This window comes from Geospiza fortis, unplaced genomic scaffold (genome assembly GCF_000277835.1).
Source record: "Geospiza fortis unplaced genomic scaffold, GeoFor_1.0 scaffold318, whole genome shotgun sequence".
Taxonomy (NCBI): domain Eukaryota; kingdom Metazoa; phylum Chordata; class Aves; order Passeriformes; family Thraupidae; genus Geospiza; species Geospiza fortis.
In genome coordinates this window covers 1,723,312-1,740,277 of record NW_005054371.1, presented here as the reverse complement: position 1 = coordinate 1,740,277, position 16,966 = coordinate 1,723,312, and the positions used below count along the sequence as shown (strand labels likewise).

The following is a 16,966-nucleotide window of genomic DNA, read 5'->3' as shown; positions in this document are numbered from 1 at the left end:
AAATAAGAAACATAAGAAGTGCATAATGATGGAAACTGTCTACTATGGATAGTTCTACCTTTAAAAAAGATACACACAAATTGTTGATAGCCAATAAATATTTCGTGTCATATCTTGCAAAAAACTGACCTTGTCTCCTTTGATACCAGCAACTCCCTAGGAAGAAGAACAATCATATTGAAACAGAAAAATAAAAGTGCTGAAATAACACTCTAAAAAGTGTCTAAGCTTTGTGCTCTTCAGGTGATTTATTTTCATGAAGAAGGTACATAGCCAGGTTCATGTTTACTGGGCCAGACTTCAATTTAAGAAGAATAACTATTTTCAAACAATATGCCCTTTCCTACAGGTACAACTCTACAATTGAAGGCAGAACAGCTTTGAAACCTGGTCTTAATAAATGAATAAACAAAATGAGCAAAGCTGGTAAAATAAAGATCATATTTAGAAGTTATTAGATTTGAAGCCACTAGAACTTAAAAAGACAGCATTCCTTTTCCATTTGTTTAAAAGTTTCTCTTTCAAACACATTTCTACAGTGAAAAAAACCCCAAATCCTGGGATCAAAGCAGTGTACCCAGAGTGAGAAGTTCTGGGTTTAATTCCTGGTTCTTAATGACTTAATTAAGCCATTATTTCCTCAAAGATACTTAGGCATGAACTGAAACTGCAATCTATTAAATATATCAGGGACACTTTTAGGGGTAAATTTTCATGAGTATCCCATGAGAGCTAACTCCAGTCAATTTCATGCAGTCACTAGCTAAGAAGTTGAGGCCCAACATGTAGACAATAAAGCATTACTTTTAACTTTGATCTTTTTATCACACAGTTTTCATACTAATAAAATGGGGATACCTATATATTTCAACTGTTGTGAGTATGAGCTAACATGAGGCTCTCTTTCAGGGACTGGCTTTACATGGTGGGAATGCACACAATCATGAATTTCACACTTACTGGAAGGCCTGGAGCACCTCGTCGACCTGGAGGACCTGGAAATCCTTGGTCACCCTGAAAGTAGTAACAGTGATTGTTAATGCATTTTATGGTTTATTATTTGGCCTGATTTTGTCAAATGATCACAGAAGTTTTCTATGCTATCACACTAAATGCACTGTGAGTTCATGACCACCATATTTTGCTAGAAGAGGATTTTTCTTGCATTTTATGCAGCTTGACTTCTATCCTAGACTGTTCAGATTGGTTCACAGCTTCACTAGAAATCAATGATTTTCTATACTAGGCATTATTCTGACTTCTTTCAGAATACTCATAGAGCAAAGAAAACCTGGTAAATCTGTTACTTATCATTGAGGCTTTTCACTTAATTACTTTCAGGATTTATGAATTGCCAACTGCAAGCTAGATACTGGCAAAATACAACGGATTAACTATCTTGTTTATAACCCATTGCAACAAAAGGACACATTGGACAAAACTGATTAGGTCTCCTGAATTTAATGAAAAAAGTATTATCTGTCAAAATATCAAATGTTATTCTTTTCTGTTAACCAAGACCATTAGAATGTATTATTTAAGTATTTATTTTGCATAAAAAAAGTAGCACTTTTCCTTTCTCTGGTCCCACGACACAAGTTTTTCTAGCTGATAAAGTCACAAAGCAAAACAAATCAAAGCTGTAGATTGGGGGAAATTTAGATCACTTTTTGTCCATTCCTATGCACAGCCAAATGCAATCTCCAGAACACAGCTTGGTTTGTACCTTTGTGCCATTGCATCCTGGAACACCTGGGAGCCCAGGAGGACCAACAGTTCCTGGTTCACCCTAAAAGAAGCACGAAAATTGACACAAGCTTTGTTTTTGTACATTCATATTGCCTTACAGAAACACTGAAAGAGTTTATGTTGGAGCAATGTTTCACAAGACTTGACAGATTACAATGTGTTCTTAAATCATTACAATGAGTAAGAATTGCTGATGCCAAGATTCTTATCTCTAGGCCAATTGACAGAGCCAATGCTGATGCTGAGACTAGAGTGAGCACATTGAGCTGAGGATAATTGTGCACTAAAGACTGAAGTAAGAGAGAAATGGTTAAATCAGTTTAGTTTTTACTTACGGGAAGGCCTGGAGGACCTGAAAATCCGGGTATTCCTGGGACTCCCTGATATTAAACCAGAGAAATAATGTTATGAATATTAAACAAAAGCTCATTAGGCAATTTTTCTTTGATTACAGTCATATTAAGATCATAAATGCAAGTATGATTCTATTAAAAACATCATTACTTCCTTAACTCTTCTGACTGTGAACCAAGAATAATGGTTACACACAGGTAACACACATCGGTTTTGTCCACAGGGAAAAACCCCAAACAACTCTTTGTGGTATTCTAGTTTGACTTTTTCACTGCATAGCCAAATATTAAACACATACAGCAACAACCTTGGATGTAAGGTGCAGCAAAAAAGGGCAAGAGTTCTAAAAATAAATAATACTAATACATAAACTGTGTCATAAATTTTAACCATATTTTGAAATCAGGCATAATGTTTTGCTTTTAGTTTCACAAATTATTGAACCAAGTTGGCAATTAGCATGACATTTAATACATGTAAGTTTGTTTAAAATACAAGCACTTACTCGGATACCTTTGGGTCCAACTAAGCCTGTAGGCCCTGGAGAACCCTAGATCAAAAATAGAAAGTGATGTTTTTCAGTACATTTCAATTGGGAAAGAGCACATAAATGTCAACAATACACACAGTATTTTCAATATCAATATGTGCACACAAAGTCAGCTGTATAAGTAAATAAAGCCATTCCATACTGTGGGCAACCAGGTATTTCCTAAACAGGCCAAGATGTATCTTAAAAAACATGCTTCCCTTCAAATTTTCTTAAATCTATTTTTCATATTTGTCTCATTAGTAGCTTGTTTACTTTCTTTTCTGCAACAAATGTCAAGATGTTAATTGATACTAAGACAAAAACTGAGGTATGCTGCAAAAATCTGTCTAGACCCATGTTCATTGTCTCTGGCAGTTTAGTCCAGCTGCTTTAGTGCTGGCCAATGGACAACTGACAACAAAAGCCCATGGTCATATCAGCTCTACTCTGATGCACTAAGAATGACCCTTGCAGCTGATGATCAAACAACATCCCTACCAAATAGGAAGCTCTGAGACAGGTTTTGGTTTGGTTTTGTAAAACGGAATTGTCTACACAGCTATAGCTAACTTTGACTGTCAAGCACAGTAGTTTCTCTGTGTGTATCTCTCTGTCTCACATACATACCTACCTTTGGTCCCTGTGGCCCTGGAGGCCCTTCTGGACCAGGAAAGCCTCTTTGACCAGGTGGACCTGGAACACCGGGAAAGCCTTTTTCACCCTGTAAACATTAAAATAATTAAACTCTTCAAATATCCATGAATTCTCCTTTTGATAGCTTATTTCTGAGGCATTCATTTTTTTCAGTACCCCTTGGCTTTCTGCTGCTGTGGCAGATCCACTGCCCTTGGCAACACTGACCTCTGTTTTTGTGGTCCACCTCTGGGCTGCCTTGGTCCCACAGCACCACATGCTTGTAAGTATGACTGAATTATCAGAGCACAAGATAGTACTCAGGATTTTGTAGAGTATGGAAGTTAGCTGACAGCATGAAAAAATTAAGAAAGCAGCTGATATGTATTCCTTATTAATATTTCTGTATTATGTTTAGCAGCACAAATTGAGAGACTTAATTGCTGCTTGTCACAGCACGTCACAGTTGAGACAGCCACAACACACAGAGTGTCATCACACAACTTCAGAAAGCTTCAACCCATATAGAGTAACACCACACCACTTCAGAAGGCTGCAAGCATCTGCCCTTTTTGTTCTTTAGCCCAGCCTTTTATCCCCTCCTGTTGATGCATTGCACCTGTGTGCCCTCTGTTCCCTTTGGTGGTTGGTCAGTGCTCCTGGGCACTCCATGGCTCATTGCTGTCAGTGCTGCTCACAGCTGTACCCACTGGGGATGAGGCTCAGCCCATCCCAATCACCACAAACTGTATGCCTACAGCTTCTGCTGTACAGCAAGATCAGTTCCAAACCACCAATATGTCTTCATGAAAACCAAGGACGAAAACAGTGGGAGTCAAATGCAAGAAAACCATTCAGACAGACTAAAAACCCCTTGCTTTACATGACAAATATCTTAAATTTTTCTGAATCTCAGAGATTAAGACACCAAATTACTTTTTCATGTGTTTTATTTTAAGATCAAATTCAAATAAATAAACTAAAGGAAACAGAATTGAAGGTATGGAAACAGAATACAGAAGGCTAAGCTAGAGTGAAAGGGGCATTTTCAGTTTTTTAGTTAAATATAGAGGATGCAAGCCTTAACTTGGTTTAAATAAAGTATTTCAAGCCTGGAAGCTCACGGAAAAGGTGTTTCAGCCCTTCAGACAGCAGCACTTAAGCATGCTCATTTTTATATCATTGAAGAGCTGCTGGTTCAAGACTTTTTACATCACAGCATGACATGGGAGAGAGAGAATGGGATTATCAATTCCCTCAGAGACAATTTTCCTATTGCTTTATACAAAGAAATACAAAGAAAGCGTGTGAAATTTTGCTGTGACAAAGTTTGAGTGTTCCATTCCATGTACAAGACAGGAGCCAAGAGATGTCTCTGGGAAGCCAAAATATTCTGGCTTTTCCCTGCACCAATTCTCACTCCTCAAAATCCCACAAACTCACCAGATTTTCAATAGCTTCTGAACGAAATAAAAATTTTAAAAATAGTAATTATATATATTTGTATCTCTCAAGACAGAATGTAATCCCACAACACTTTAACACATATAAAATAAGAATTGCATTATAAAGTATGTGTGAGATCTATATAATAAATCGGCATAGCTTTTTATAAAAAATAGTTTGTTTCTGTTCTATATTCTGCAGCAGCATCCAAGGCAGGAGGATGTCTGCTATCCCAGGATGAGCCGCTGGAGGGGGTTCGGTGCCAGCTTCCAGGAAAACCAAACTCCACCTGCCTGCCGTGCCAAGAGCCACGCGGGGCTGCTGAATCCGGAGCTCTCCTGACAGCTCCACTGCCCTCTCTACAGAAAAGGCAATTTTAGCTACACTTTCTTCTTAGCAGATCAACAAGGTCTGAGGATTTTCAGGTTGGAGAATTCTAAACACTGAATAATGACAAAAACATGTTGATTAATGCCATTATCCTGATTTTCTGCATGTAAAACTTCATCAGTCTAAACAATTATTTACTCTTAGCCACAGATTGCTCAGTTATTTTCCATGGAACTGATAAAGACAAGTTGTGGGTGTCCATTCTTATTAATATTTCTCTTTTAGTGGGCAGCTTATTTTTTTCTAGGTTTTCAACTGGTTTCAATTTCACTGTTTAGGACAAAGTCAGGTTAGACCAACTAGTAATATGAAAAATAAACAGGGAGATTTTACTAAAAATATTAGTATTCTCCTTTCCCACTTATTAATATATATTTTAATAATGAGCATATTTACTTCCAGATAAATTTTCTCCAACTTCATAAAAGCAGATGGGACCATCAGTGGGACTACCCATAATTCTAGATCTTCATAGATATATGAGATCTGTTGATAAGGTTTAGTATGGCAACTTCTGTGTTCATGGCTCACCTAATTTGCAACCATGACTTCTTCAATAATGCCCCTTTCATTTGTGAATCAGTTGTTCTTCCAACTGTGAGCAGGAGTTCCAAAGAATTTTTGGCATTTGTGTAATTTAGGTTTTTCTAAAAGCCACTCAGAGCCTCTGCCAAGCTGCTATTGGCAACAGGCAGAGCTGTGGATCTGTTACTGCTGATGGATTTGCTGCTCCTTCAGTGCTGGCAAGGTGTTTGTGATTAGGACCCAGAAACTCATGCCCTGCTTGATCTACAAGAAGATTATCTGTTTGATGCCAGCGTGTGCAACTTTCCTTCAGGAACCGGCAAAGGAGGGCAGGTAGGAAAGAGATGGAAAGAAGGAAGCACTGAGCATGAGACTCCTGATGGCATAATGAAATTTACAACAGGAGAGCAGCTGCCAAGGTAATGGCATTTGTTAGGGATTAGTGAAAGAGACCTGGTGGTTTTGGGCAGTTGTTCTGCTGGTGTCCAATCGCACAGTGCTGTAAACATAATAATGCAGTAAAAAAATTCAGTTGAAAAAGCTTAGTGAAACAGTTTCCTCAAAGTTAACAGAACTTTGTAAGGTAATCATTCTCTGTAGACTCTATTGGCAAAATACCATCATGCACTAAATTCACTCACTGTATCAACTGAAGTAATCTACCAACAATTCCCAAGTATATAAGCCAATATTCAGAAAGGAAAATGTATCTGTTCTTACCTTACTACCTTTTGTGCTATCACAAAAGCAGGGACTTTTACCTTTGCATACACAGTTCTGAAAAACAAAAATACAAACGTTATAATGCAATTCTTTTTCTCATTGAGTTGTTTGGAGAGAGGCAAGTAAGATCTCAGTGGTTTTAGTAAGCAATTATTTCACAAATAATAAAACTTTAAAAAAAATATTTGTGAAGAGGCAATTCACAACAGTGGCAGAGCTCATTATTCCTCTGTATTGTCTGTTGAGACAAATAAGAGCATTAGTGAGATCTTGCAGACAGAATTAACTACCCCCTACAGTTTCTCACATTACAACAGGCACAGTGTTTCAAATTTGTAACTTTCATGTTTCTTTTAGGATGGAGGAAAGATGCTGCAAGTAGTTGCTGCTCTCTATGGACTTGACAATTCCTGACAGTTGCTGCTTGTCTTTTAGGTGGCTGAACTTAGGGGAGATGCTGTCATCCATCAGTTTAAAAACAGCTGCAGGGAGCATTCCTCCAGTGAACAGATACTTAAACATTAATTTACAAAATAAAGCAGAAATTAAAATCAGTTGTCTATGAAAGGCAAATCCTCAAGAAATTGTGTCTGCCTCTGATTTATAGATAGCTCAATAGGTGGCTACTTGATGTTTCAAGCTAGATTTCTAAAGAAATGCAAACATTAAACAGTTAATTCTTTGTCATACTTAAAGAAGACTCACTCTTACTGTGATCTGACACCTAGAATTCAAGTGGTACTGCATCAGAAATTTGGAAAACAAAGGTATCATGTGAAACAGAAACCATCTAATTATGCTACCTTTACTATTATATTAATCAACATGATTATATCACCAGGAATACAAGAATAAGAACTAATGCAGAATTAACAACAAACAGTATCCTGATTTCTCCTTGGTGAGATCAATCAGTCTGGTACTGGATAATCTAAATTCATCAAGTCAGTTGTATGACAGATATATTAAGCCTTAAAGCATCAATACAAGAGGATAAAGTGATGTATATCTCAAAATAAATTTGGGATAGTTTATAAGACAACTGATTTTCTTGTTCCTTATTCAATGACAGTACCTTGCATCCCAAAGCATTCTCTTCAAAGCTGATTATTGGTAGAGGTCTGCTAAGCAATATAAAAAGGGCAGTTGCTCAAGGTAAGATGTATACACAGATATATACCATTATAATTCTACAGACCTTCATGGAGTTGTACCTTATTCCTGCCCGTGAAAGCCAACTAGAAGCAGATCTTTCCAGCATCTGTATGCAAAGCACAGTTTTCAGAAAATGTAGAGAAATCCAAAAATGAAATTACTCTCCCATAACAGGTATAATCTGCAGAAGATTTGATGTGTACAAATACAGAACAAACCCTTTTATCTTATAATCAGAGATGATCCAATGTGAAGAGAAATGCATGAACATGTAGAAAATTATGACATTATACAATTGATCTAAGTTAATAAACTATTGAAAGAAAGAGAGCCTTTGCTCTTCAAGAAGTCAGAATGCTTAGAATGTGTTTAATTTGCCATTAGTAAGCTTTCAGATCTATTTAGGTCTTTTTGTGTACACATATCACTCTAAACTAAACTGAAAAGACCAATGATTTAACATTACACAGTCAGTTAGCTGGATAATACTAAATGTTTTGGCATATGATTTTTTATGTAAGATTAGATTACATACTTCTGTACAGGAGCTTTGAACCAAAAAATCATTGCTCACTTATACTGCAGGATGCTTTCACATCCTTCCAAGATGCCTGCAGCTCCTTTATCAAAGGATCATAAAAACCCAATATGATGTTTCCGGGTTATAAGATAAGGAAACTGAATATTAGGTATTAACAGTTTATTCAAAATTCTCACAATAACATCTATATAAATAAGTGTATTAACCAAAGCCACAGGTTTACTGCATGTTTTTTGGTTTTGTGATTTTCATTGTAATAATTTACATTTCTTTCAAATATTTAGATGAAAAATATTTTTGATCTAAAATCTAGGTCAAAGGATACAGCCAGATCATTATATGATTACCAAATCAAAGCAATTCACCAATGAACCAAAATTGGTTCATTGTCTATAAACCCCACAGCACTTGGAGTAATTTACAGAGGAGCTCTTCTCCAAAGTGCTTTTAGTGATAGTTACAGTGTTATATTAAACAGATACATGATTCCAGTAGTACATGCCAAGACACATTTACTGCATTGGTTAATGTTTTGTTCAGTGGATGCATCCTTATCTATAACACTGAATTGCCCTTCCTACACTATGGGGTTGGATTCTAATGGGGCTCTGACCTCTTCCTGCTCCTGATTCAGAGAGTAACTTAACCAACTGCTTAGAAAGTATCCCAGTTGTCTCCTTCACGTAATTCCTCAAAGAAATGACACAGAAAGAAGAAAGAAATAACATACTACAGATTATAGTGTCACCCATGCAAAGGTTAATGTAGATTGAGCATGGCACTGCTACTCCAGCCACTGCAGTGGTGGAAACTTAATTTGGAGAGATTCTTACACAGTTCTCAGCACCTTGCCAGTAGCACTGGTTACATGCAGAATGTCAGAGAGGGTATTTAGAGACGTTACCAAACATGAATATGCCAAAGGATGCGACAAAGTCTTAATGTAAGGAGAAGAGCAAGCAATGCCAGCCTTCCTATTCTGTCACTAGCACAGGCTCTGAGTGCTGTCACTCACACTGGTGGGGCAACACAGTCCTATCAGGAATGGTTAAAGGCAGGAAGGTGGAGTACAGAGGAACAGAGCCAAAGTGAGGATGATCCCATATTTCTCCACTGATCTATTTTTTGAATGATATATACAATGACAGAACTGTCAGAGTATTCCTTTGTTTTTCCAGATCCAGAGAAGATCAGGGTAGCTCAGCTACAATTTCAAAATACATATTTGTATTGAAAGTACTGCATCCAGGACAGAGAGGCAGCAGAATGTGTTGCTGAAGGAAACAAACACCATATTCTTTAAGTATGTTTCAGACCAAGAGCACACAGGATAAGTAATAAACATATTGAGATGAAAGCTGAGATAAAATTAATTTTAATGTGTAGGATATAGTAAAGTGGCTGAAGTGGGGCTTAAGTTTGCACTTTTGGCCTGACTGCTCTTTAATTTCATGGGTGAACTCCACTGATGCCCGAAGTAAATCCTGGTTAACATAAATGGAAGATGACTGTGCAACATGAGGTATTTTTAAATGAATTAAAAGCAGTGCAGGTGATATCCATTAATTACTGTGGACAGTAAAAATAGCCCAGGTGTCTCTCAAGTGGGTGATGAAGCTGTTGCTTTCCTTCACTGATTGTTCTAACTGCTGATCAGACTTATTTTTAAAAATGCATAACTAATTTTTCAGTTAAACTTGATACTTATTAGCATCTCACCTACTCTGCCATTAGGTTTTTACCTCCTAACTTCAAGAATCACTAAATTAGAACTCTATCACTATGTGGAACAAGACTTACTGGATAATATCTATTTTTCTGTGATGCCACTTTTTTATTCTTTTCCATCTTTCTGCTCATTAATGATATCCTGAGCAGCCTGAAAACATGCATGTCATCACAGTGGTCCTAAGTGGAAGTAATTTACCAGCTAATTTCAAGTTTTCTGTAATTTCTCTTAAATGCCAATACTTATTTAAAACAATGTATCAGTGAGCCAGCTCCTTTAAGTCTTGATTATGAATTTTCAAGGGCTGCTGACACATGGAGATTTTTGAATTCTTCCTGGGCTGTCTCAGTGCAGAGCAATCACTTTACACATCCCAGCTGTGTCTATAAATCACAACTGAGCACATAGAATAACCCTGCTCCAACAGTTGATGTTAATATAGTGCTTAAAACTTCAAAAGGCCCATTTCACTCATTCTCTACTACCTGTTTTCTGTTGCATCTAATAAAGGTGGGAGTAAAACATTGTGATTACAAGAAGTGGAAAGTTTTGCTCTACCATTTATTCACACTGCAAATTTCTGTTGGGGTAGGTATGCTGCACATATGTTAAATGATGCACTTTCTGAAGAACACGATGATGGTAGCTAGAGTTTCTAGTTTGGATACAGTTACAGTTTTGAAAATTTATCCTAACCTGCACCAGAGGATCTGAGGGGAGAGCTTTACAGAAAAAAGGTTCCCACTGTAAGAAAAGCTGTATAAAGAAAATCTTTTTTCTTCTGATACACCTGTATTAAGACACTTATCTAGATTAGCAGAGTCAGGAATTCTAGCTAGACAAGGTGGATACGTGACCCTGGCAGCGTATTCCTTGTGTTGCACAACTGCAAATCACCATGGAGCATGCAAGGTCCTGGAGAATGAGGTCCCCTCACTCCAAAACATTGCTGTCAAAACAAAATACCAGTCTCACAATTAGAATCTGTATACGAAAAGTTTTTCATGCATTCTAAGCATCAAACATGAATTCATTCAAATTATCAAAGACCACGAAGAACTTTGTGTTTTTTTAGTGATTGCTGGACCAGTACAACAAAACCAAATTATTAAGCCTTCAATAAGTATAGACAACATAGAGCAGAAATAGGAGATGATGAGATGAAGGAAAATATGTCAGTTCCCAAACCCTGAAACATTGTGTAGTCACTTGTGAACTGGAAGGCAGCCAGACATTCCTACCTTAGAAGACTCCTGTTAACAGCCATGTATGCTATCACAATTCACAGCATTTTGCTTACCAGTTGAATACCCAGCACAAGATGAAAATTATTTCATTCAGACTTTCCATTATAAAGAAATATACGTGTAACTTAACTAATAGCACCCAACACAGAGAGCCTGGATCTAAAAGACACAGCAGGAGACAACTGCTAAGCTGCAGGCAGTGCAGCTGCTGAATAAGCTCCAATAAGCACCTGTAATGGGAACCCTGCTCAGGGAATAGCTATTGAATCAAAATGCCTTGTTGGTGACACAGGCCTTGTATTACTGGTTATGTGCTGCTTTCAATGTGAGGTGCAGGAGAGAAGTCCTAAACATTTGTGGTCATAGGAAAACATAACACTTCACAGAAGCAGGACTTTGTGTTTAATTTACAGATACACGAGTCATGGTCACATGATGTCAACATACATTTTTATCTGAACTTGGTAAGAATCTCCTTACTTTAAATCCTTAAGTTTAAACTGGTATGAGCTCTTTTAGGAGGGATTTGCTCATTCATGTAATATAAAGATATATTTAAAATGGTATTTCAAACCAACTAAGCTAAATGACATGTAGAGAGAAATGGAAGAAGCTTCTGTATGTGAACATTTAAGCAATTTTCTATTATGCCAAGGGAAATGTGTATGAGCTCCTTTTTTCACTTCAGAGATTGAAAGCACTTTGAAAAAAATCTCTTACTTTTTATAGCAAAACCCTGTTGGTTAAGAACTTTGCATAACAAGAGTTTTGTAGTGTTAGACCAACCTATCATAAGTATCCACACTTACCACAATAAAAATCAGTAACATAAACCTTAGGTTAAACAGTATAATGAAAACAAAATTTTCAGAAAATTTCTAATATCTCTTGCTTCTTTTTTTGTTGATATACTTACTGTACACCCTATCTTTTTTCTTTTTTTTTCCTGTGAATAAGCCTGTTTGTACAAAAGTTCCAAGAAACCACCGTAACATAGTTGTTAATACAGGAAAACACACCACTGTGTCACTGGGAGTGTGTTCCACATGCAACTCCCATGGTGCCAACCATACTCTTCTTCAAGCAGATACAGCACAATTAATTCTACTGAGCTTCTCCCTTCTGTCCAGCTCATTATCAGTGAGGAAGTGTGAGAAGAGTAGGGCTTAGTAATCTTCACTTTGCCCATGTCTTCATCATTGCCTTAGGATAAAACAGATAAAATGTTTTACTGCAGAACAAACCAAACACACTGAGTTTTCACAAACTCAAATGATTTGTGAGCTCTGTAGCAATGGCCACTAAGGCCTATTTTGTAGACATTGCATAAAATTAGTCAGTATCTATACAAGTAGAGCTGGTATGCTGTGTGCAGTTTTGAAAAGCTCTATGTTGAGGGTCTCAAATCTCCTGTTTTGGGGAGGCTCTGTGTGTAAATTACTTTTGGTCTATAAAGAGAAGATACAGAATTTCTCTCTCTTTAGACAAAGAGAATATTGCTTTTCCTTCTAAACCATACAATACATTTACATTTATGTTTATAATGACCAATACCTTACTCTACAAATCATCTCATTAGGGTTGAAGTTGCTGTGATAAGGACTATGAGAAAGGGAACCAAACTGTTCCTGATATATTCAGATGTGTAAAATCTACAAAGATGGAGCCAAAAGCTCCATCTCTGGGGTTGGTTTCTCCTCCTGACCTTGAAGAGGACATGGGGACAACAGAAATAAATATTTTCTTTTCCCCAAGGAAAAAAAGACTAAGCAATTCAGGCTACACAATTTTGTTTTGTGTAGCAAACTCTTAAGGGTGTTTAATCAGCTTATTCATCCGTGTTCTTCCTTCCTAACAATCACCTTAAAAGAGCAACCTAATAACAAAGAATACACACTATTTAACTAGTGAATTTTTGCTTACCTACTACAACATGGTTATCATTAACTCACACATTTTGTATTTCTTCTCAGCTGTTGAGTGTGGAAATGATATTCACTAAAATTTTCGTCTCCTCAGGCCTGTATATTTATATATTCATAAAATTCCTGGTGTGCATCTTCTGTTTAGTGATGCAAGTAGCAATGAAAGCAACAGTAGCTTGTTCAGAGAAGGCTTATTGCACATGCTTTGGTTTTTTTCCTATTTGAAAGGCTCTGTGATTTCACAGATTAAAAAAATTAAAGGTCATTTCTTCCTGCAGCTTCCTCCAAAATAGCCTGTGGAAAAATGCAGCACAAAGCCTGAGTTAAAAGGTCTTCAATAAGCCAGGCAAAATGGAAAACCTGTAAACCTGTGAGACTTGTACCCTATCACAAAATGGGTAAGACAAATAACAAAAATGGAACTAAAAATATATTAGGTGTGACAAAATGGAACTTTTTCAGTGTGACTGTGAGAGACTGAGGCTGCAAACAGTTAAGGAAAAAGTCTTTTTTGGATTTCACCTTCCTCCTAGGCTCCTGTAATCCATGCCAAAATACTTCTAGTATTACTTTGTTGGGCAGTAAGGTGAGAATGTGACAGTAAAACAGATGACCGGACATCCCATACTAGTCACACTTAATAGCAAAGTATTTTGTTTCAAAGATCTGTTATATCAAGTCAGCTCTAGGTATTGCAGAAGAGACTGCTAGCACAGATCATAAATAAAATGAGAAGATAGAGAAATCTCTATGAAATGCAAAGCAGTGAAGAAAGACCCTGCCTACTCTAAGAATTTTAATGGCATTATTCAGCCAGCAATATAACTTGAATTATAGACTTTTGCTTAAACGTGTATTTGTCTTGTAGGTTTTCTAGAAAAGGCATCAAGTGTCAACAGTTCAATTTTTACAGGTGTTTACTTAGGGCATCTAAGCAGGTTCATCTTTCGGTTGTAAGATGCAGCACACACATAGGCACACTTCACATTTCTTGGCCATCAGAGCAATGTGCTGCAAATGAGCAGAAATCCATCAATTTTGATGCACAAACATTAGGGTAACTCTGCCAATTTATGCTGCCTCTTGCCTGGTAGAAAAAGCCTTGCTCTGCAGTGCTGTGACATTGGGCTGTTTCTCTGTGGAGGTGATGGCTGAATTTCAAAAAAAGTAGAGGCAACCAGGAGCAGAAGAGTCCAGCAGAAGTTGGACCCAATTCTCAGAGTAACACCCTCCTTGACTTTGGAACTGGGATCACATTAACCAAATCAAAGAGGGCACTTCACAAAGGACTTGTTTTTCTAACACGCTCTGTGAACTCTCTTGTATATTCAGGTGCACATTTCCCTTCTCAGCTGCTTGTGCAACAAAGAACCTGGGTGCTTCCAAAGGCTGTCAGACAAGGAACATTCTCACCAGGACACTTGGTGCCTCCAACACTTTGATTCCTGGTCAAAAAAAGCCTGCATGCCATTCCTACCAGCCTTGGAGATGGCCATAGGCTAAAGTAGAACATCATTTTTCCCTTCCAGAGCCATGTATTAAGATCTACTTGTGACAGCAATATAGGTTACATATAATTAGGGAAAAAAATACTGTTATTAGGAAGCAAAGGAAGTTCATTTTCAGTACTTGCATGCAAATTCTAACATTTGTGAGAAATGAAATTAGTTGTGAAATATGAACACTTGCATTAGTCACAGACAATATGAGTAAGGAACAGGATGCAAAACAGATCTTCCCAGGTCTTACAGTCACCAAGGTTGTTATGTCCCCTCCTTTGCCACCAGCACATGATGAGAAAAATGAAATGTCATGATGGAGGCAAAAACATAACAAGGTGCACCTAATTTAATTCTGTGAGCTAGCAAACATTGCAACAGTATTTACAATACAAATTAAAAAGTGGTAGTAAGATGAGGTGCAGCTAACTTGCAAGCAAGTAATCTTGCTGAAGTAGAAACTCTCTTTATCCTGTTCTGAAAAAATACTAACATGATGGCATCATAATAATGATCAATGCCACAATATCAATTGAGTAATGATGCACTTGACCAAGGTATTTTCCCATCAGGAAAAACTGAAACAACATGTCATTTGAAACAACAAATTTCAGGGAATACTTTTAGATTAGTACTTAATTTGAAGATATAGGAGAAGTACATAAATGGTATCAAAAGACAGGACACTCTTAAGGGAATTAATTGAATTGTACATTTACACCAAGACATTATCAGTTCCAGGTGCTATTAGACAATATGAAGCAATGAAAAAGCAAATCCATTTTTTTCTGAAAGAAAAAAATATTAAGAATAGGAAGAATCTTGTACCCTGTGAAAACATATTATGGTGATGATTCTAAAATATATAAATGAGCAGCAGAAAAGTCTGAATAATTATAACACCACTGTTTGAAGTCAAGGAAGAAGAAAGAAGCTGATCAAAGAAGCTGAAAGCCCTTTGACATGGGAAGATGCTACTTCTGCTGAGTTTTCAGAAGATGTGATTAGAGCATGCCAGTGGCCAAGAATGCAGACAATAATACTCCCTAGCAGGTGCCAGAAAGTTCAGCCTCCTAAGGGCAGAGAAGTCTGGACTCTGTGAAGAGCTGCAAAGACTAAAATTTGCTGTATAAACAGCAGCAGTCACAAATGACTAATTTTCTTTCCTGTCTTCAGGAATAAACTACACCTAAAATTTTCTATGTTGAAACATGTTTAAATTGTTGCAAACAGCAGAAGTATTGCTTGCTGGTCAAACATCAATTTTATTTTCATATGAAAGTGTAGCATGATTTTAGAACATTAACTATACTGACTATTTCTTTGCAATGAACAGTTTAGCCAAGATGCAATGATTTATTCATCGATTACCTCACATCAATTACAGTAGCCACTAATATTTAATTAGGAGTTTAGATAAAACTGCCAGAAGAGAGGCTTAGAAAAAGTGTGTGTGGTGCGGGAGAGGGATCCAGAAGCCCACATGATGATGTCCATCTCTTCAGAGCAACAAGGGCAATGGATGTCAGGTATCAGCAGAGGAAAAGGAGAAAGGAACAAAAACCAGCAAACTGGGCAGAAGAGAGAGACAGGTCTTGAGTTGTTAATTTTCCACATCTTCCACATCCAGATCTGGATGGAGCCTGAACAAACTCTGCAGAAAACACATACTTTGCAAATAGATCTGGTACCTCTGTTCTACATAAGAACTAAGAGGTATTTTAATTCCATTACAAATAAAACAATTAAATCTTTGTTAAATGACTGAACTTGACTGCCAGTGGAGTTAGAGTGCCATGAAAAAACCCAACATATTGGATGAGGAGCTTATGCTGTTTCCAGACACTCTACCCAGAATGGGTGAGTGAAAGAGCTGCAGGAGTTTAGAAGAAACATTATTACTAATTAGACTGCTTCAGATAATTGTAGCAGAATGTGGCTCTGCTTTAGCAACAGCAAAGTACAAGACCACATTTCTTCCTTCTAAAGGTGAACTTCAAAATATTTTGAGAGGCAGTAAAAATTTTCATGTACGGTGTTAGAGCTTTACTCATACCTACTCATACAAGGAAAAATTAAGATTGTTGACTATTATGGGAGAAAGAACTTGAAATTTACTAAACCTGTCATTTTTGTGTGCCTTAGGTTTATCAGAAATTTTAAAACTGTCAGTTTCGTGTGTTTGATGTCTACTAGAAACTCACCAAAACTGGCAGTTTTCTGTTTGGTAACTGCCTGAAGTTTTGAGAGCTACAACGACCCGTGTACCCTCACAGCTGCCTGCTCTTCTCCCAGCTGGGAATGTATAATCCAAATGTTATAACCAGACACTGGAGAAAGGCACAGAAAAGACTACAATATGATCTAGGAGAATTTACTGACCAAACACCTGTGATGGACACTTGTCATTAAGCGTGAAAGACAAGTATGTTAAATGATTTTGTCATGAAGGTGGCACAGGTGGTCCAGACAGTAAGAGCCGATCCAGAGGTGCTTGCTCAGGGCCATCCACTCCCTC

At 37.3% G+C, this 16,966-nt stretch overlaps 1 protein-coding gene across 1 annotated transcript in view; it reads right to left on the bottom strand.

Annotated features, from left to right (window-relative positions):
* The window catches only part of LOC102044913 (collagen alpha-3(IV) chain), a 43,472-nt gene extending 35,916 nt beyond the window's left edge, over positions 1 to 7,556 (bottom strand). The window contains exons 1-8 of the mRNA XM_014308497.2: positions 7,551 to 7,556; positions 6,350 to 6,406; positions 3,267 to 3,356; positions 2,609 to 2,653; positions 2,085 to 2,129; positions 1,727 to 1,789; positions 961 to 1,014; positions 130 to 156 (exon numbers count right to left, since the gene is read on the bottom strand). Of these exons, the coding sequence (XP_014163972.2) occupies positions 130 to 156; positions 961 to 1,014; positions 1,727 to 1,789; positions 2,085 to 2,129; positions 2,609 to 2,653; positions 3,267 to 3,356; positions 6,350 to 6,406; positions 7,551 to 7,556 (387 nt within the window). The remainder of the gene's footprint in view (positions 1 to 129; positions 157 to 960; positions 1,015 to 1,726; positions 1,790 to 2,084; positions 2,130 to 2,608; positions 2,654 to 3,266; positions 3,357 to 6,349; positions 6,407 to 7,550) is intronic.
* Between the last annotated feature and the right edge of the window lie 9,410 nt (positions 7,557 to 16,966).